This window comes from Centruroides vittatus, unplaced genomic scaffold (assembly GCF_030686945.1).
Source record: "Centruroides vittatus isolate TY-2023 unplaced genomic scaffold, ASM3068694v2 contig_301, whole genome shotgun sequence".
Lineage (NCBI taxonomy): Eukaryota > Metazoa > Arthropoda > Arachnida > Scorpiones > Buthidae > Centruroides > Centruroides vittatus.
In genome coordinates this window covers 1,910,678-1,933,713 of record NW_027121927.1, presented here as the reverse complement: position 1 = coordinate 1,933,713, position 23,036 = coordinate 1,910,678, and the positions used below count along the sequence as shown (strand labels likewise).

The 23,036-nt window shown below is 30.3% G+C and overlaps 1 protein-coding gene across 1 annotated transcript in view; it reads right to left on the bottom strand.

Moving 5' to 3' along the window:
* LOC136972759 (inositol 1,4,5-triphosphate receptor associated 2-like) overlaps window positions 1–23,036 on the bottom strand; it is a 180,433-nt gene that overhangs the window by 86,758 nt on the left and 70,639 nt on the right. The window contains exons 10-11 of the mRNA XM_067267386.1: window positions 800–834; window positions 663–709 (exon numbers count right to left, since the gene is read on the bottom strand). Coding sequence (XP_067123487.1) covers window positions 663–709; window positions 800–834 — 82 coding nt within the window. The remainder of the gene's footprint in view (window positions 1–662; window positions 710–799; window positions 835–23,036) is intronic.

Here is a 23,036-nt window from a genome sequence, read left to right as displayed (position 1 = left end):
AAAAAGAATATTATTCAGAATTTTTTAACTTGAATTTTGTAAGTTCAAGTGATCTCTTTCTACCTAGAAGCAGTTGTCAAATACATTAAAAAGTTTATCAGATTTTAATAATAATTTCATGTTTATTTAAACCATAATTTAAAATTATTATTGTGAAGTAATATATTTCTTTTGTAATTGTACCAATGTATATTCTTTTTTATTATTGGGTGTTATTATTTTAACTTTACAAATTCAAGTTAAAAATCAGAATAATATTTTTTTTTAAATGTTTGAAAGAAAAATACTTAAATTGTACCTACTGTTTTTTTTTTTTTTGTTTATATTAATAATAGTAATTATGGATATGTTGTTTAACGATTGTAAGTTGTTTCTATAGTTAAAGATTTTGATTGTGTTTGGAATCGTTTAATGCTGGTTTTGAATAGTAAAATCAATAATAGTTTTAGTTATCTTTTTAAGTAAGCCAACTCTTAAAGACTCCGTTTGTTCAAAAATGCTTGATTAATTTAATTTTCAGGTAATTTTATAAAGGTGTTTGATTAAACTTTGTTAATCATAGTCTTAATATAAAAACTATTTTAAGCCATTATCATAATTTCTTTGAATTTCTATTATGTTATTTCTTTCAAATACTTTAAATTTTACTAAACATCAGTTACCCTTATTTCAACAATTTCTTTTGAAACTTCTTTTTCTTCTTTATTTTCTGTATTAATATATGAAAATATTTGTTATATTTTAAATAATAGCAATTTTACATTAAAACATTTTATTCTCAGAGAAAAAAAATACTTACCTAGTTGTAAAATATCTGCTGTTTGAGAGTTAACTCTATAAAAAACAAATAAATACAGAAATTTTAAAAAACTTGCATATTAACTTAAAAACTGTTCAAATACTTTAAACATTCAAAACTTAATAAAGAAAAAATTATAAAACAACACAAACATTAACATAGGTATATGAAAAAGACTATGCCTCAATGAAAACTATTTCTGATAGTTCACTGAATATTTTATTGGTTCCATATTTTGGCTGCTGATATAAAAACTTCGTCAAAAATAAAATAGATCTAAGCCAAACTAATTTATAAAAAATTCTAAGAGAGTTACTATAGAAAAATTTTATTAAATGTGTTTAGAATATACCAGAATATATTCAGGTATCTCTCGTACAATGCGGTACTTTCTATAACATGGTTTCGCTCTAACACAGTTTTGGAAATCCTCCATACAAAATTTCACATTTTGAAGTGTAAACATCATTATTTCAATATTTTTTTTTATTCAAGCAAGCATGTATGTTGTCTGAAATTTGCCCATGGAGTTTAGAATCTTGAAATTTTCAAATTATTTTGTGCTTTTAGTCAGGTTTACTTTAATGAAAAGTGATAGGACAAGGAAGAAAAAAATTGCATTAACTTTTCTATCAACCAGGTGTCATTGTCATTGTTTTCAGACTGTGATTTCTTTTAATAGATTAAAATGTGACTCACATCAACTATTAACCAATGTGAATATGATTAACATTTGAGTGATGAATGTTTTCGTAACCCCTTCTGTTAACCCCTATTCACACAGGTTAATGGTTGATGTGAGTTGCATTTTATATTCATCCTGATGTGTTGTGCAGTTAAGTATTTTATAGATTAATCTTTGTATTTAGTAAAGTTTATTTAAACATTTTTAAATAAGTGTTATTACACTTTTTTTAAACTGTAGATAAGTAATCATTTGTAAAATAACGAACAAAATGCAGTGATGTCTCAGTACTTGAACAATTCAATATTTGAACACAACTTTTCGAAAAAAGTCACTTGGTACTCAACTGAACAAATGCGACTTGCTAGAATAAATTTCCGATTAATAACACATTTTTATTTTGTCATCCATAAAAATTGATTATGATAAAATAAAAAATATGAAAATGTTGCTGATACTTCTGATAAAGATTAACAAAAAAGCTGAGACAACAATGACACTTTGTAAAAAGAAAGTGCCTTGGTTTAACTAAAATTAATATTAATGCATAATACAGTACTTTTAACTGTGATTGTCAATTGGAATTAATTGGAAATAAATTATTGATTGCTCTAATAAACAAATTTCTCCTAGTAACAAATAACAATAGTGTATTTTTGCTAACTTCCGGGGCCTTAACTCTATGTTTTGCATTACTTTGTTTTGTATAGCATGGATTGCACTTTTTTGGAACATATCTACCATCTACTATGTTATATGAGGGATATATATAGGAAAAGTTTGGGAAAAGTTTCTAAAATTAAAATTTCATTTTTAGAATATGAGTAAATTTTAAAATTTAATTTTATCAAGAAATGAAAAAAGCTCATTTTACAATATTTTTACAAAATATTATAAAATCTAAATATTCTTGAAACCGTGTTTTCTTATATGTTGAGCATCAAACACAAGACCGTGTTATTTATTAAACACTTGGCACTTTTCCACCTCTATACTAATAAAGGTGGAAAAGTGCCAAGTGTTTAATAAATAACACGGTCTTGTGTTTGATGCTCAAATTATAAAATCTGTAGAAAATATTTCAGGAGGAAAAAATAATCAAAAAAGAATGCAATAAAAAGAAAAAAATGTATATTTAATGTATAATATTTGCCCAATGTAAGTATATTTTTATACAGTGTAGCAAAATCAAAAATTCTGTACATATAGATGTACTATAATTTAAACATCAACATCAACAACATATCAACACCGGAGATGAAAATCAACACCTTATCCAGAACCTGTTATTAGTGTGTTCTGTGAATAATACAGTTTATCACTAACATTTTCGAACTGTTAAATAATTCTTCCTAAGATGAAATATGCAGAATAACTAATGGAACACAAAAAAAGAATGTGAATATTCATATTAAATTGAATGTTTGTTTGATGAAAGTAAGTCGTTATGATAGGCATGCGCATTTTGTGCATGGATGGTGGCAATTAAAGGTCGGCGTTCATAAGGGCCTGCCAGGCAACAGATAAACTTAGCTCCTCCTTTTGGTTGATGCAGGTGGCATTGTGGCTCACTCTATAAATGGATATGGCCTCTATCTTAGATGTTCGTGGTGAGACATAGTGAGGGTGACCTTGGCTTGATCAAATGCTGTCTCGATATCAGGGTCAGATGCATAAGTAGCAAGGACTGTGGTGTGTCGTTCATGCTGAAGGTTTGCACAGTGTTTGTGTATTCTTGTTCCTAAGGAGCATTTGGTGGAGCCAATATAAATAAGGTCCCTGTCACATCTGTTGTCCCTAAGAGCGATGGAGTAAACACCAGGGAGTCTGTTATGGTCAGGAGAGTCTTATATAATAGGATGTTTGGAAGGAATCATAGAAGGATCTTGTGTTCTAACTGTCTAATAACCATTTCGCATAGGTCCCCAGATACTGGGCTACCCTTAGGTATCCCCTTTTTGCATGTAGACCATTCCATCAAGCATAAAAATAGAATTGTAACAGATCAGATGGGCCATCTCCAGCACCTGTGTTGGTGTAGAGTGTGGCTAAATGCCATTATTGTACAGTTGTATTTAATTTTATATTAGAATATATTTCCCTTTACATTCTTCTTCCTATTACTATTATCTCCTCTTCCTGGAATTTTCTCCCAACCGGTGCTTAACAATGTAACAGCAGGCGGTCTCTTAAGGACAATGGGATGGAATGTAGCCCTCAGAGTAGAATGGAGACCAAGAGCTCATTCTTTCGAGAGGACTGGACAAGGAAAGACACGCAAAAGGGAGCTCTCCACCACGTTTTTGGAACTGCGTGGAGACAACAAAGGACATTTTTGGAACCGTGTGGAGACAACAAAGAGGTCCGAAAGAAAGGAATGAAAATCCCGATCATGAAAACGTACAAGAGTGATTTTTTCGTCCAAGTCTGTTAAGTAATCCACATTTTGGAAAAGGGGTTAACATTTTTCGTGATTAGGAAGTGATCTGTCCAACTTATATATATCACACCATGAATAACATCAAAATTCTTGGGTACCCCTTTCTTTTTCTTTCTATTCCTTACTTTGTTGTTCTAAATTTATCTATCGTCCTACATTAATTATAATTAGTTATAAGTTTAGTAGTAAGGTGTACATATATTTTAATTACCCTTAGTAGAATAGTTATTTTTGTAAAGAAAGAATCGTTGCAAGATTTAAACTTATGTCGGTATGCTCTTTATATTGTCATCACTATACTAATATATATAGTCAGGGATAGAGATTTTATAGCTGGCATCCCACAAAATTTCTTGTATCTTCTTATGCGAATTAAAGATTCTGGTTTTAAAAATTTTTAGTTTCTTTGTATATGGTATTTGCACACTTCACAAGGGTATGATCCTGGACAAAAGCCAGTAAAAGGTCCCTGAGGAAGCAAAAGGCTGAAGGGAACTCCATGGAAGGGTAAAGGGATTTAAAGTCCAAAACAGTAATAAATCGAGGTGATGAGGAGAGTTCCTTTAAAAGGGAGATGAAGTCAACTGGGTTAGTGATGGTGTAAGGATAGTTTTCAAGGTGGGGAGACAGCAGGATGTGAGCAGCCCTCTCAAGTTTATGCATAGGTGTTCTGGCTTTATCTACAACTGGATGTAGTTGCTGACCTTGTTTGTGGATTTTGGCAAATGCAAAGAGCCTAGGTATGTCCAGGGAGTCAACAACTATGTTACCCAATGCCAGGCATTTAACTAACTTGGAATTGGCGAATCGCTTGACCCTAAATTGTAGTTTGTCGACATGAGCTTTGTCCATCCTATCACATTGGATTATATTGACGTAATCTATTGTACTATAATTATGGTTTTTTTCTTTTTTAAAAGTAATGTGGCTATAAAGGAATTTGTAATCCAAAAAGTATCTACTGTGCTGTATGTCATAATTTTAAGTTAGAATATTATAGTTTGTAGCTTCTGTCTTTGCTTTTTGTCTTTTCCCACTTCTGGAATCTTCTTGTCCACTTCACTTGGTTGATGATTGTTGTTCTGAACTGTCCCATGGGGAAAAAAAAATTGCCTAAGTGGCTAAAAGGGGAGAAGGATTGTTCAGACTGGGAAAGGAAAGACAAAAAGAGAGAGTGGCAAGAGGAGTTATATCCTGACTATGGCAAGGGAGTGAAGAAGTTCTTGAAAGCCTCGTGTAATAAAAACCCCAAGATGTCTATGTATTCATCATATCTATGAATTAGTCTTATGAAGTGATTTGAAAGAAAAATATGTAAGGTAATAAGTAGTCCTGACATACCTCTCTTCACACAATTAAAAGAAAGTTGGGGAAATGTTAATGCTAGTAATTTTCAAAGCAGTAAAGATTACATGGAGTTTTTCAGTAAGCTAGAACTTCAAGAATTATTTGACTTTTATAAAGCTGAAATACAGAAAAAAAATGCCAAGAAGTGATTACCATGAACTTATAGAACTATTTTTGGGAGGTGACACAGAGAAGAAACTAAAAGTCTGTCCTGGGCTAGGCATTAAACTTGATGGATGGCAACTTATTCCCTAAAAATGTTTCTCCTCAGGTCAAAACTTAAACTAACTATCAGAGAAAAAGAAGCTTTGCATGATATATATTTATCTGTTTGTTGTAACAGTTTATGTTAAACCATGATTTATGTGCAAAGCATTGTAAAAGCCCCTAATCAAGATCTTTGCTTCTTGAAGTCCATAAAATCATACAACCATTTCTACAGCAGCTTTGAAGAAGAATAGCAAAAACTTGTGGTATGTATTTGAAGAACTACTTTATTGCTAGGTATTTCTTAGTAATTGATTTTTTACTGTTGCTTAATATCCTCAAGTCAATCATTCCTCATATTCAAGCTCAAGTTGGCACAATCTAATATCATCCTATCAAGATGAAACTTCATATTTGAGTAATTTGACCAAATACAAAAATTTTAGGGGCTGGGTACAAACATTTTGACAAAAAAATTTTTTTTGTCACAACAAGACACCCTAATGAGCATAACTTTAGCTTTTTTGGCCTTTACCAAGGCCTTCTTCAGGTGCAGGTAAACACTGGTAAAAAGGTTTTGTTTGTGACTGTTTATTACTCACTCCAGCATTAGTAGTTAGATGTTTATTTTGTGTTATAACTTTAGCTTTTGGTCTTGTTGATTTGATGTGGAATGACTCAAATTTAAAATACTCTCGGTGTTCTTGGTGCTTGTACGACAGAGTTTTGCATACATAACTTGCGAGCTAATAGAGTTGAAACGAATTTTTTAACTCTCTGTTGTAGTGATCACACCTTCCAATTGTCTGTTGGAAGCATTAAAATACGGACCACTGTTTGCTCCTGCTCCTCAACCAACCCCTGATATCATTGTGCCTAATGTTGAAATGATTATTAAGGAAATGAATCCTACAAGTCAAGAATACGTACGATGGAAAACAAGATTTCGCACAACTAAAGAAAGAATTTCCAAGAACACTCATTTCCACAATTGCATTAAAAATGCCAAAGAATGGCTACATACAAATAAGGTAGTGCTTATCAAGGCTGATAAGTCCAAAGGAGTAGTGCTCCTTAAAAGAGATTCCTACAACCATAAACTGCAGGATTACATCAGGGACACCGAATGCCAACGTGCTCCTGACAAATATTTAGAATCACTACAACAGAGAGTTAAAAAATTCGTTTCAACTCCCTTAGCTCGCAAGTTATGTATGCAAAACTCTGTCGTACAAGCACCAAGAACACCGAGAATCTTCACCTTTGGCAAAATCCATAAACCTAACTGTCAGATACGACCTGTTATAGAAAAATGTGGCTCCCCTACATTTGAACTTGAGAAACAACTGGTTAGATTTATCCAGCCACGACTTCAAGATCACCCGTATACTATTAATAACTCTATTCAACTGGTGGATATGCTCAGAAATATTAGCCTAGAAGACAATGAATTTATGACCGTAATGGATTTTAAAGCATTATTTCCATCTATAAAATTACCACCTTGTTTTTGCGAGATAAGAGATTTCCTTTTTACGAATGTTAATAATGCTACAAAATTTCATGAACACATATTAGAACTCGCACACCTAATTTGTTATACTTCGTTTTTTGCATTTGAAGGCAACACATATTTACAACAACGAGGAGTTCCAATGGGGAGCCCAATATCCCCAGTTTTATGTGAACTAGTATTACGACGTTTAGAAAATAAAGTACTGCCTATCTTCAACAACGACATAATTTTATATGCAAGATATGTGGATGATGTGTTCATCATTTGGAGGAATATTAATAACGCTAGCGAGTTCCTTAACAAAATGAATAACAACCCATATGGTTTGACGCTATCATTGGAACAAAAAAGTGACCTGAATGTAAACTTCCTGGATCTATCCATCACTTGTAAATTTGGTGAAATATGGACGAACATTTATCGAAAGCCTAGCTATCTTCCTATTATTATTCCAAAGAATTCTTTCGATCCCAGCAACTTTAAACATGCAGCCTTTAGATCTTGGATAAAACGGGCCTATACCCACTGTACAAGTATTTATGACACATATAGAGAGCTAAATTACATACGCACAATAGCTGTACAACAAGGATATCATTTACGGGAGATTAACGCTCTTATTGATAAATTTTGTAACCCAACAAATAAACATCCTACTACCACCAGCCAAGACCGAAAAGTAGTTCTCAACTATATTCCTTTCCTACATTCCATCTTTAAGAAAATAGCTCGCAAGAACAATGTTAAAATGATCTATCGACGTAATCCTACGATTTACAGAATTCTACGGAACGATAAGTTGAAACTAAATCGAAACAACACATCAGGAGTATATTCAATCCCATTAACTGACTGCCGTTTTAATTCAGAGTTAGTTTATGTTGGTGCTACCATGAGGTCTTTAAAACAGAGGTTGCAGGAGCATAAATATTCAATTACTAAACACTTGGACAGTACTGTACTAGCAGCCTTTGCAAAAGAACAAGATATCAATATTTATTGGGATAAAGCTTCCATAATTAAGACTGCCACTAACAAACATTTTATTAAATACATTGAAAAACTCGAGATTTACAAGGCACATAATACCAAAGGTTGCATCAACCATAGAGATGCTGATAGTCTTTCTAGTGCATGGAAATCTTTTTACTACAATTAATTATATTAATACTTTGTTTTATTTTACTGTTTAATTTGTACTATTTTTATGTTACTTTTATTTCATGTTATTTTTATTTTATTTTTTAAATTTAAATGATGTTATTGCTGGCATTCTATTTTTTGTTCTAATTCTGTTTAAAGAAGTGTTCCATTTTCAATTTAAAGAGTAACTGAAGAGGACGTTTATATTAAAAATAGTCGAAAACGTTTTTCTTTTATTAAATTTTACTTGTTTGCTGGAAATACCAAGATGTTTTGTTTTCATTCTTTCTATAGTGTGAGGTATGTGCTGTTGTAAAGCCTTAATGTTTCAAGACTTTTGTGCAGTGTGTGTGGTATGATGCCTGTACAAGAAATGACTATAGACATGATAAGTACCTCATCCATTCTCCACAAATATTTTATTTCATAGGTGAGTTCTGAGTATTTACTAATTTTTTCAGTATATGTGTTTTATATGTTGTGAATGTTTAATACAGCTATGTCTATGATATATGTCATTTTGTTTTGTTTGTTAATGAATCTGATGTCTAGTCTGTTGTGATGTATTGTTTTTTCTGTGGTTATATGATTTGGTCATAGTATATTTTGTGCATGCTGTTTTCTGTCTGAGGAGTGTATTTAAAGTATAGTTTGGATATGTAGAAGTTTGTTTGTGTGCAAGCTTTTGAGTTATTATATTTGCTATATATCAATGCAGGTAGTCAGTTTGTGCTAAAAGTTTAAATTAAACAGAAAAATTGAGTATTTAGTTTGTAACCCAATATGATATGTTGTATAGTCTCATGCATAATGTGGAATTAGCTACAAATACCTACAAAAAAAATGTAACTACTAAACACAAATACTACAAAGAATACTACATATTTAATAAATTAAATTGATGCATTTTGTATTTAAAATAAATGAATTATAACAAAATAAAAAAACATTTTAAAAAATTAATAAATATATAATAAATTTTCTTTCATTTAAATAAAAAAAACTAAAGTAAATTTAAAATGCAGGAGTCTGAGTCAACACATTTTTTCTGACTCTGACTCCTCTGGACAAAAATCCTTCTGACCCCGACTCCACAGCCCTGGTCTAGTGTCAATCATCCCTCAAAGACACATTCATGAGTCGGCAGTTTGACACACTTCTGTCAATGTGATTCTGGCTGAAATCACTAGGATAGGCACCTAACTATCTCATCATTTCAAATAAATCTTTAAAAATATGAATAAGAATCCACATTTAATTATATCAGAAGTATATACAAAAATTTGCCTTATATTTATACATTTATCGTTTAATATGGAATTAGATTTTCAATACAGCTTCAATATAATAACTGTCATTTAAAAAAAAGTCAATGTTTTTATCATTTTCAGTCTAACTTGAAAAGTTTCATAAAGAATTTACATATTCTTTAAATATAAATATATATTATATATAATACTATATATTATTTTCTAATCATAAATATTCAAAAATTGCTAACCTTATTATTTGTCGATCTACAGATAATCGAGAACACTGAGAAACACAGCTTCCCATTTCTCATTTTTAATTTTATAATCATCTGAAGACTTATTTCCTCAATAAATTTTTAAAATATAAAATGTTTAAATAAATTTAACACATTTTTTTCCATGTGTTTAGCATTAATAGAATGTTAGTTAAGAAAATCAAAAAAATTAATTAATTAAATTATCATATTTTCTAAAATTAATAAATCTTAATACCACCAGTGTAAATACCAGATTTTTTATACAGTAAACTCCCAATTATCTGTGTGCAGATTATCTGGTTTGTGGATTATCTGTGCCTGAATTTAATTTTTTTTAAATGTAATGAAGGTAATGATTTAATTAAATTTTGGAAAAAAATGACAATACCGGATGCAATACATGGTGTAAATCAATCTTGGAATAAAATAAAGCCAATAACACTTGTTTGATAACATGGAGGAAAATTCTACCAAATGTAGAAGGTGATTTTTTGAATTCTATCAAGCCCGAGACAAGTGAAACAGTATCTGAAATAAGTGAGCTAAGTGCAAATTTACATAGTTTGAAAATGTTGATAGAGAAAATATTGAGGAGTGGTTAGAACATGATTCATATGATGGAGGTTTTCAAATAATGAGTGATGCGGATATTATTTTCAATCTCATACAACCAGAAGAGCAAGAGAATGAGGCTGAAAGTAGAGAAGAAGAAATTATCAATCGCATTAGTCACAACACGGCCCTAAATTCTGTTCACACTTTGTTGGAATACATCAACCAATGGAAATTCGAGTATAACGACATAATAGCTCTTAGAAAAATTTGAACTGATATTAAAAAATCATTAAAAGATTCCAGCAAACAAACCAAAATCACAAATTTTCTTAATAATGAACATTAAACATGTTAAAATAATTGTCTGCCTTAGAAATGTATATGTTGTATTTTAGAAATAAATAATTATAGTTTGGATTATCCGTGTTTTTGGATTATCTATGCCACCTTTCCCCACCATTAGCCTTGATAATCAGGAGTTTACTGTATTTTCATTATTAAGAAAATTTAAATATTCTATAATTCTTAATTTCAAAAATATATATACAGTATTTAAGTTTTTAATCATTACCGTATTTTACGGACTATAAGACGCTACGGACTATAAGACGCACCTTAATTTTTAAGCAATTTTTTTAAAAAATACCTATAAGATGCTACAGACTATAAGACGCACCTGAATTTTGGAGGCAATTTTTCGAAGAAAAAGGTGCGTCTTATAGTCTGTAAAATACGGTACATGTTAAGAATTAAGCTTATTTATAAATATTATATTAGAAATACTGAGATATGAAATAATGAATAAACATCACTGCTAAACCTTTACTTCCAGTAAGATATAATACATAAAACAAACAAACATTTTTGATCTTATCCAAGGTCTACCTCAGGTTCTTGGACCAATTGAGTTCCAATTATGAAATGCTAAGGTTGACAAGTTTAGAATTAAGAACATGGATTTGAAATAACATAATAAATTAACATATACAAAAATTCCAAACTTGTTAAATAATTTGAATTTCAAAATGCTTGAACCTTAGCATTCCATAACTGGAACCCAATTGATCCAAGAACCTGAGGCAGATCTTGGATAAGATCAAAAACGTTTGTTCATTTTATGTATTATATCTTACTGGAAGTAAAGGTTTAGCAATGGTGTATGCATGTACCGGTAATTGGTCTAGAAGTTCCATGACATCTTGTATTTTATTCCTTGATTTATCAAGGCCTTCATATTTGTACTTCAAGCCCAAAGTATCTTATTTCCCTTCTTTCATGTCCTCAAATTCTAGACCCATCTGTGTTTTGAGTTTCATGACCCAGGTCTGTTGCTCATCAAAGTGGAATAAAATGGCTTGTGAGAACTGTAGTTCTGCTCCACTCTCACATATCTTTTTTCTAATATTAGGCAGCTTATTTTTCAAGTCAGTGATGCCATAAAAATCACTCTATACCATTGCATTCACACAATTTTTATCCCACAATCTTGACTGATCTTCCAACCTGTAGGATAAAATGTGAGTGGATGGCACCTTTGGTACTTTTCAATCTTGGCAAAATTGCAGTCATTTGGTAGAAATACAGAAGTATTGTTCAATCTCAGAAAAATGTTTTGTATAAATCAGATAATGCCAAAGAGTTATAAATATTAAAGTGTTGAGGAAAAAAATTAATAGTTGAGTTTTGTATATTTGGGAAAAACAGTGCCAAGCCACATTACTTTTATTTTGTTTGCATACTTAATATTAACCTAATCACAAAAAATAACTCATTTCCATGCAAAACAATCATGATTACTTCAATTACAATAGAAAATCAATTTCATTTGTGAAAAAAAATGACCACATACTGACAAAACATGGAAAGTCATAATTTAGGATAAAGTTAATGCCAAGCAACACTAACCTCAGTTTCACTCTCCGTGATAGAAACATCAATGCCTGGCAGTTGATAATCAGAATTCATGTTGTTGTTGACTGACAAATCATGTGATTCATTATTCAAGTGAATTCATGGCTTGCCTGCCATAGTACTGCCTCTAATAAGTGATGCTTGACACTGTCATGCTGCTACAAACTTCCAGAATTGTTCAGGACAACACAAAGTTCTATGGCATATATTGCCATCCACTGGCATTTTCAGGAAATTCTCAAAACTACATTCTAGTGTTTATAAGCAGATGGTGTGAATAATTCTATCTGACCAAAAATGTGGCTTGGCATTATCTTGCCCCCAATCCTCTCAATTAAGAAATTAGTTCTTTCTCTAAGATATTGTCCTCTTATTAAAATTCAACAGGTTACATAAAATAAAACAGTTTACAAACATACAGTTAATAAAACAATCTAAAAATATCATATGCTTAATGGCCAAATTTGTAATATGCCTTGTATTGGAGATTTGGCTGTTCACTATTTCCTCCATTCATCATAATCATAGCAGGTGACATTCATACTTGCAGATAGACATGAGTAGATTTGTAGACATGAGTGATATATTTGAGATTATATATTTTGCCTGCAAGTAATGATGTTGCCACATGAATTAAGACAAATTTAATTTGGCCACTATGTAAAACAATTACATTTTGATGTTAAATCACAAACCCTGCATGATTTACACATGACCAATCCATCTCTTAAGCAGCTCTGTATAGGTGAAACTAATACTCATTTAATTTCATTTAATTAAGAGAAAGCATTATAAAACATCACCACCTTTAGTACAAAAACAAATGACATAACCACTTTCTTATATCTATTGATGGAATAAGATACAATGAAATTATCTTTCCAGAAGTACTGATTACACTCCATTAATTATAATATCATTTACTTCTTTTTAGCTTAATATTTATCAAGGCTTTGCAATAAATCCATAATTTTAAAAATACTTTCATAATTAAACAAGATTATTTTAATAATTTAAATAAACTAATTTGATTATAAAAATGCAAATGTTTATTCATGAAATAAAATAAACTAGCATTGTATATATTAATAGGATAAATATTCTATAATAATATTCATTTTACTATTAAATGTCTAATAACATGTATTATGAATTGATATTTTAATAATAATGCAGTTATTTTAGAATTAAAATGTTCATTTAATATTAATTTGATGTCATTTTGAAATGTTAACTGATATTAACTGATATCAATTGATTTCATGAAACATCAAATAAGGATTATTTGAATGTTAATATAAAAAGCCACATCATTTTGATAGTATGAAATAGTCATTTAAAGTTACTCACATCAATGATGTCAGTTGAATATCAATCAGTATTTCAAATGACAACTGAAATACAGTAATCTCAATTCAGTTAATTCAACTGCCAACATTTAAATGAAATGAATTTAGATTATTTCAGTTTTAATGATATTAGTTTCTGCTACTTTAAGCAATAGTAAATGATATTTTTTGCCAAGAATTGATATTTAAAATAGAGTTTAGGAAAAAATACTTAGAAAAAAAAATACAAAATACTTCTTACTAAGTTAGATACAAGTTCTACATCATATAATATAATGAAACAACATAAACTAAGTTTATAACTTTTATCTTTCCTAACTTCATATTGCATAATAACTATGAATGACAAAAATAAAAAAATATCTATGTGAATTTTATTTCTTATGTAATAATTTAATCATTTTAGTCAAAGAATAAAATACATACATTATATGAAGATTGAAAAAAAACATAAATATGATATTTTAAAAACAAAGTAATTAGCTATCCAAAACAATTAATAGAGAAAATTTATTTTAGATTATAATTCTGTTACATTTATTTATTCATATAAAAATATAAATTTAACATTTTTATGTAATAAAACAAAAGTAATATACTAATAATTCAATACAAAAAGAAATAAACATTAAATAATCAAAAATTTTAAAATTATTAGTATTACATTTTATAAAAGCAAAGAAATATGTAATATTAATTATTTTTATTTGAACAGAGTACATAAATTAGATTTATTTATTATACATATATAGGAATGTATGTGATTTCAAAGAGTGTGTATATGTGGGGGGTGTGTGTGCGTGGGTGTGTTTCAAAATCCTTTTCCTAAAAGGATTCTGAAACACTAACAGATTATTTCTATCCAATAACTTTAATCAAATTATTACTGTAAATAATAACCATCATTGAGAACTATAAAATTTTAAATCATAAAATTAATTTATTTATTTATATTAAATTACTTCTAATATTGATTAAATATTAAGTAAACTAATATTATTTAAAAGATAACAGAATAATTTCATTCATCTTAACAAGGAAAAGTTTCTCTATCTTATTTTAGATCAATATATAGAAACACTTAAAACAATCATTTCAATAAGAAATTTTTAATTATATTAAATCATAAATAATATATATTTATAACTATAAAAATTATTTAAACTAAATAAATAAATATTATAATAGGATACAACTTTTATATTATTCAATATGCCTTTTAAGCATTAAAAAATAAAAAAACTGAAATTAAGAAATATTCTAAAAGATTTCTATAAACTAGATAGCTACTTGGAGCATGACATGTTGAAATGAAGAGAAAAATCAATATGGAGGAAGGAGATGCTGGAAGACAGATGAAAATCAATATTACACAAACACTACTATTTATATCAAAAGTGTTTGCAATAAATAATTGCTATTTTATAATTTATTTATTTTATTTTACATGTAATTAAATAATAGATAATATTTTGATTTGGAATTTTATTTTAAAATTATAGTTTTAAAACTTTTTAATATAAAATATTCTGTGGGTGGAAATTCTTAAAAATATTTAAATACCATGTTAATATATTTCATATTGCATGAATAATTAAAACAAATAAAAAATAAAAAGAATTTTGAAAATTTCAGAAAAATAAAAATCATTTAAATTGATATTGTTTCAATGATATTTACATTTTTTACACAAATATAATATGCATATAATCTATAAATTTATTATATAAATTATAATTGTATAATGGTTAAATTTAATAATTGAATTAAATAAATAATTACAGTCTCTGAAAATTATTATTCTGTTAGAAATAAATAAGCAGTGAAGTTTCTAGATCTAAAAACTAGAACAGAACAGGAAAAAACTAGACACTTTTATGATATTTATAATTCAAAAATTACAATAAATATCTATTGTTACTGGCAATCTCCTCAGTATAAGTCTAATTACAAATTAAGTAATTATGAAATGTTATATAATAATTTTTATATTGTTAAGTAATGAGTAAAACAATTATTTACAGTAGTTATTTTCATATTTACTGAAAATATTACTTTAATTACTTCAGAATTTATAAAGTTAATTTGAACTGCCTGTGCATGTAAATTGTTATTGTCTGTATTATACAAGTTCCTTTTTATTCCCTAAAAATTAAAAAAATAATTTATAACAACTTGCAGGATCCATTATCACTAAAAATATTATTTTAATCGTCTGAAGATGGTTCAACCATTAGCTTTATTTTCATTTTATTCCTGAATTTGCTTCATTGATTTCCAATTAATGAAATTCTGCTATTATGTTCTTACTGTAATCAAAAATATAATATATGCATCAAAAAATTTTTTAAATTTAAATATATCTCAGATAACTTGTATATATTAAATATATTAACCCTTGTCGGGATATGCTACTTTACTGTCAGCTGATATACTGAGTCCACTAAACTCATGGAACTTAAAAACTTATATTTAATGACAGTTTTATCCTTTCTGGGTTGCAATTTGAAAGAACTGTAGACCTATAAATTCCTACTGTCATCCGTCTGTCAGTCTGTCTATTCTTCCTTAATCTCAAGAACAGAGTTAGATAGGTGAAAGTCTAGACCAGATATAGAAAGCTTAGGGGCAAGAGGCCCCAATTAACTTTATACGAACTTCCAGTTTGTACCAGAAGTCATGTTATTTCAATTCAAAATATTTCTCTGAAAGGATTTATATAGATGACTGGCATGAGTGTATTGCTTAAAAAAGTATGATGTACAGAGGCAAGACACTAGAGTACTAATTTGAGGTGGAGAGCGTATATTTTAAATTAAATAGACCAGCATTGTGATGAGGTCACAATAGATAATTGCTCCTCAACATCTGCTGTAATACCAGACTTACTATACACAGGATTAGAATTATTGCTGGATTAGGAAATCATCAACATTATTGGTACATATTATAAAAGGAATGCATTTCAGACCATCTTGTCCCTCATCAGCCCCTACACAAGTTATACATTGTCAGAAACCATCAAGCAATAATTCCTATCCTGTGTATAGTAAATCTGATATTACAGCAGATGTTGATGACCATTAACAAAACTAAGGAACAACCAGGTATGAAGTAAATACAAGAAATAATTGCTCATTGTTATTATGTGTTTATAAATATGAAGTTGAATATATTTTAAACTTTATTTATTATACTAAGCTACAAAAAGTGAAAAATCTAATTTTTTCAACAATTTATACATGCATGATATGAATGCTCATTGCATACATGATTTTTACACATATTACAAGTTTGACATTGCATTCTTCCTTTCTTTCTGAGAAATACAGTAGGCAACATTTTTTTGTAGGCAGCTGTATATAAATGTCATCAGTTTGCACTTGTTGGATAATTCCTCTACATTGGTTGCTTATGGTTATTGTTGCTTTCTAGCCCAGCTTTTCATTTTTCAATATGTAGTCTTTCTAGTCCTTCAGCAACTTGTAAAAAATTCCTTCTTTTACATTTTTTATTTTCATTTTCGTGCAGAAACTTGTTGAGCCATATTTTATTGACTGTCACTCTGTGAATTACAATTCACCCAGATTATGACTAATTATTACACATGTATCATTGTAAGTTTGTGTAAGCAACAACAAAAGCCAGTTGAACCTACTGTACAGGGATGCAACCATAACATTTTCAAGTGGGTTTAGTTTTAGAGTAACAACTTTTTTTGCTGTAATTTATAAATTAAGTCAAAATCATTTAAATAAAAAATGTAATCTTTGAATAAAAAACATATATATAAAAAATTTTTGAAGTAATGGAAAAAAGTATTCTGGCTTTCAAAAATAAAACATTTAGTTCAGTTAAAATAAATCTATGGAGATTTCCAACTGTGGTCATCTGTCTGATTTCTGGGGACAGTTTCAGTTTTTTCCCCTCTGCCCTGGCAAGGAAGCATCCCTAGTTTTGTTCCTGGAAAGGAGTGTTGTCCTCATTTTTTTGCTTTGGTGGATACTGTAATATCGTCACTGCAACAGGTTTTCCACCAGAGAAGTGTTTATGTTTCTAATGTTGCTAGGTAATTTTTTTATGAAGTAACCAATTTTTTGAGGAAATGCCAAAACGGAGCCAAATTTTAAAATGAGAACAAAAAAATACAACTTATAAAGCATCTAAAGTAAATAGCTTTAAACCTTATTGGAAGAGAGCTTTTTGATAGAAGTGAATGAGCCAATCAGCATGTCTCCAACCATGCAAACCTGATTCTCACAAGATTTACCATTTTTCCTAGAAATCCACACAAACACTTCTTAGAACTGGTGTAATCCAAGTAGAGAAATGATAGATGGCATGTGTAAGGAATTAGAGACATAGAAAATCTGTTTCATCAATCATATTAAGAAAAAAGCTAAATATGCTACAGATAGCTTAGTAGCCTAAAAGTAGCCAATCAGTTGAAGGCTTATTTTTGTTGACAAAAATTTGACAAAAAGTAGCCCAAATTGGCACAAAGTAGCCAAACCTGGTAAAGTTGCATGTCTCTGACACAGATAACTGCCAAAACCAGAATTCTGCAAAACTGTTTGAAGAACATGCTTGTAGTTGCAAATGGCATCACTGTCAGTATTTTGGTGGTACTGTAATTGTTACCTTCTCATTCGAATAGACACCATGATCAATTCATAAGTTCAATGATCTGTTACTGGAAGGAGTGATTTGCTGCTGTCCTGTCTTTGCTGTTCCTTCCTCCATGTATGCGTGTTCTGCCACTACTCAATGAAGTGATTGATGAAACAGGTGTTGTATCTGATGAGTCTTTCTTCAGCTTTGGATGAGTGTGTCTGACTGTGAGGCCTCTCCTTATATTTCACTTCCTGGCACATTTTTTGTTACAGTGTGTTGGCATGATTGGGACTTCAAAGAATTGGAAATGTTACTTCAATGAACAACTGCTAAAAGGTTATTCATATTTGTATCCAACAAGAATTAACTAAAGTACTGTTCGATGTATTGCATGTGATAGTACTTCCTCCATTTGCAATGGAGGGCAAACATCCATAAAAGAATACAAAAAAATGGAGAAGCACAAAAGAGAGTTTTGAAACAGTGCAAGTAATCCTCAGTCTGTCACAGGCTGTTTTTGCAAGGTTCAACATTCAGATGATGAAGTTTGCCTTGTAGTGCTTAAATGTTAAGGTTAATCATATCAGTCATTGTAAACCGCGCTTTAGTCAGTCGCTATCCACTTATTTTGTGTGTCCGACCGTCAAAGAACCATTCGGGATCAAGTTACGTATATACAAGCTAAGTTTTTGTTTATTGTCTGGTCAATGTACACTTCCGTTTGTCAATTGTTCACGATAGGAGGCGTCCTTTTCGTGTAAGATCCAAGTCGGATGTATGTGAGTTAATAAATGTTCTTGTTGCCTTTGCCTCGCCCTGTTTTTGATTCGTTCGCGGTTATAGGAAATCACCACATTAAAGGTATATTTGCTTTCCATACTGTACATCACATTCACAGCTTTCACTCATGGATTGTACAAGTCATCTCTTACGGAAATTTGGGAGCAAAAAATTTTCATGTGCAAGAAAGAAATGTGAAGCAATTATAACAAATGTGTTTGCTCTCTGGGCAAAAAGTGAACTTATATTAGACTTAAAAGAATATACAATTTGTGAGTGTCAACCCATAAGAGTACAAAATTACTTCACTGAAATTCATGCTTAAGAACACAACTAAGTTTAAACTTGCTTGAGTTTGTTGATGTTGATGACCTGGAGAAACTGCAGCAATAATTTCTGAAGAACCTAAGAAAATATGGACTAGACAAAAAAATTATCACATTATCTGCTGATAATACTAACACATATTTCAGTAGCTTGCACTGAAGAGGAAAAAAATGTCTTTACTAAAGTCAAAACTAATTTGCTATGCAAGATTTTTGTACTGGACTGCAGTGGCGTGCCATGACATTTGATGATAGAGAAGCTGTGTTTCTATAAGAAGCCGACTTACAGGGGCAATCAATTAATTGCGTGTCAGGGCCCGTTCGTATTTGTTTGTTCGATAAGCCAGTAAAAACTGTATACTTCTTTAAATGTATTTTTAATAGATTATCTGACGTACTTAATAAATAAGAGAGTTCAATATAGATTCAATAAATTCTTATTAGATTCAATAAATTCCCTATGCCCTCTAAATGCCAATTCTTGCTTTGAGAAAAAACATATAGCATCTATTAATTTAGATATATCTATTAATCGTAATTATCTTGTTACAATTTTCAATATTTATTTTATATTGTCTACCAATGTTAAATTCTATTCTATTTTGATTTCCAAATTGCTTCAATTTTACAAAAGAATTGTCATTCATCATAAATTTTATCGTCAAAACGTCAAAATTTTTTTCTTGACGTATTTATATTTAACTTAGGCATTTTTCCAATTTAATAATCTATTAAAGATCTCGCGGGCCAGATAGAAACTTTTCGCGAGCCGTAGCTGGCCCGCGGGCCGAGGGTTGCCCGCCGTTGATCTAGTCTGCTCATGGTTCACATAATCGGGTGAGGGTGGCCGAATATCTAGCAGGCGGCTAACAGCTCAGAACCGGTCCGGGATATAAAATTGGACGCTTTACGCGTGTGTCGCTTCTACCAGCTAAACTGGGTGAGGTTGGTGCTCTGTAAACCGCATATGCCAATGTTTATATAATCTGGCTGATTGGAAACTGACCTGGTTTCCACATTCCTTCCGCCACTGAATTATTCGAATATACAATAGCAATCTTATAATTTTTTTCACATGTAGTATAGAAATTTGTAAAAGATACATAATGCAGTTATAATAAAATATTAATTTTAATTAATTCAAAGTACGTTAAAATATGAAAATTTATATTTTATAAAATACAAGGGAAGGTCATTGGAAGGTGGAATCGGCGCTTCCATCGCTTCCAATGACGGCACGCCACTGCTGGACTATGATGCATACATTCTGCATAACTGTGTTCAGTGTTAGATGCTATTCCAGTTGATGTTGAAGGAATTGTACAGAAAATTTTTAGATATTTTTATATTTACCTTGTTTGTGTTGAGAGACTCAAGAATTTTTGTACTTTCATAGCAGAGAACTATCAGAGGTACTAGGATATTCAAACGTTTTGTTGGTTGTCATTAATGCCTGCTAAAGCCTACTTCCAAGCAATATAAAGAGTCACACTGTGTGCTCCACTAAACCTATTATGTGTTTAACAGTCGGTACATCATGGTGATCAGACAAGCTAATGATATTCATCAGTAAAGAGTAAAGAAAAGTCTGACATGCAACCCTTTGCCAGATATTTGCATCCAAATGTTGGGAATCCAACAGCAATCATTCCAGTTGTCATCTTGCTTGCAAACAAGTTAAGTTATAGGCATGGCAATTTGTGCATGTAACAAATAAATGCATTAACTTCTTCTGACCAAAAACAGTATTTACCTTGAACCAGTATTACAGCCTATTCTCTATCTTCTGTGTCAGTCAAGGCTCACTATTGCTTGCCTTGACCAATGCTCTGCATATAGTCGTGCGCTTCAGTGCCTACTATCGCTTGTACCTAAGCATCTGTGTGGGGTAACCCTCACACCCATAAAATTATATCATCAAGTACTCCACAAACAGTGGAGTACTTGATGATATAATTTTATGCATGGGTAAATAGTTAAACAATAATTTTAGCAAAGCACGTCATGACTCCCTATTGCATGTGACTGATATAGGGAAACTATATCTCACAAAGGGTCACATATAGAGATATGGTTCCTTTCACTTTTTTGCTCTCATGGGCATGCTTTATGGCTCTTTTAAGGTCCCAACAGTATCACATCTGCAATTGTACCCAGTTTAGAATGTTCAGTTTGTTGTCATTTATCTTGTCTGCAGTTCTGCACCGATCTTGCTTTTCTTTGTTATCTGCAGATCTAACATCCAAAGAATTACTTTTACAATTTGGTGTCACACAATAATCCATTCTTACACTTTGAGAACTTAAATATAGCCAAACTCATATAGAAACCTTGTGTAGGAAATACTCTATCAATAAGCCCCAAAATGGTCACTGCTGCAAAGAATCAAGATATTGTGTCCAGACTTATTAATACAGACTTTGCTTTTGAAAATCCATGAATATTTTATATTGCTAGAAAAAAGACAAAATGCAGAAATTAAACATATAATTGTAGTTATTATCTTATTTTGTCCACTCGTACGTATCTATTAACAGGACTTATTAAACTGGCTTTAAGGATACTGCAACTCAGTTTCACAGATTATAAAATTATTGTTTTATTTAATTTACCTGTGGTAAATTAAATAAATGTAACCACGTAATGTGACTTGTTTCTTTTTTTTACAGCGCACCAAAAAAAAAACAAATTACATTATGATTACCTCTGGAGAGGAATGTATAACTTCACAAAATGACATTTCTCAGGATAAACCAGCATTCTGGTATTACCATACAGAAATATCTGATTTCATTATCTCCCCAGATAACCTGACCAGCATGTCAGACAATCTGCAAAAATATGATAGCAGTTTATTGACCTTAAAAGTGGGGGATGTGACTGGGTCTATTACTTTACTGGAGAGAATAAACAAAGCTTTACTAACCTGATCTTAAAAGATAATACATCTTCCTGTGAAATTTAACATAAACCCAATATCAATTGGTGTAACTTGAGATAATTTATGGGGAATTGAAATTTGATATGTTTATGTTTTGCGTTTACAGATCAAATTACAAAAAATTAACATAAAAATCTAATTTTTTTCAATCTATAAGTATTTTAAATTCTTAGATAGTAGACAAACTCCAGAAATGAAGATATAATCATAGTTTTTGATGCAATGCTTGTTTTTATACAAATTAAAAAAATTAATGGCATCTGTTAGATGCCTCACAAATAAACTCATTCTGATGGAACACATGCAACAAATAGTCAATAAAAACACTATCCACACTGGCATTACAATTAAATCATAAAGTTTCTAAAAATTGTGAAAAGCCATTTAGTAATTGGAGTTGATAGTTCTGTCTCCAGCAGACAGCAAGAAAAATGAAACATTTTTTGTAAAAAAAGTTTTTTGAGGCTGAATTAATAAAAAGTTCAGTAGAGAGTTGCTTAACTTACCTGGAAACATTTAAAAGTGTTATGTCTAACAGAGATGAAAAAATAAGGGCCAAGCCAGAATATTGAACCATATGCTTTGTAGAAATATGTAAATTGTAAGGATTTGTGTGATAGTTTATCAGATGCAAGGATTACAAGATTATATATTATTACTAGAAGATGAGCCCGGCATTGCCCAGGCAAAAAATAACAACAACAAAGATTAAAATTATTAGATTATTTTGTATTTCTAATCGTTCTATATATTTAATCATATATTTAAACTCCACACCCTCAGAAACTATTTAAAACTTATTTTATGCTGTGGTTGTTCGTTGAGAAGGGCTTGTAAACCCGTGAATGCACGTTACAAGTATGAACACAGAGACTGATACACAATTAAAAGTCTTTTTATTTCCCTTCCGGAA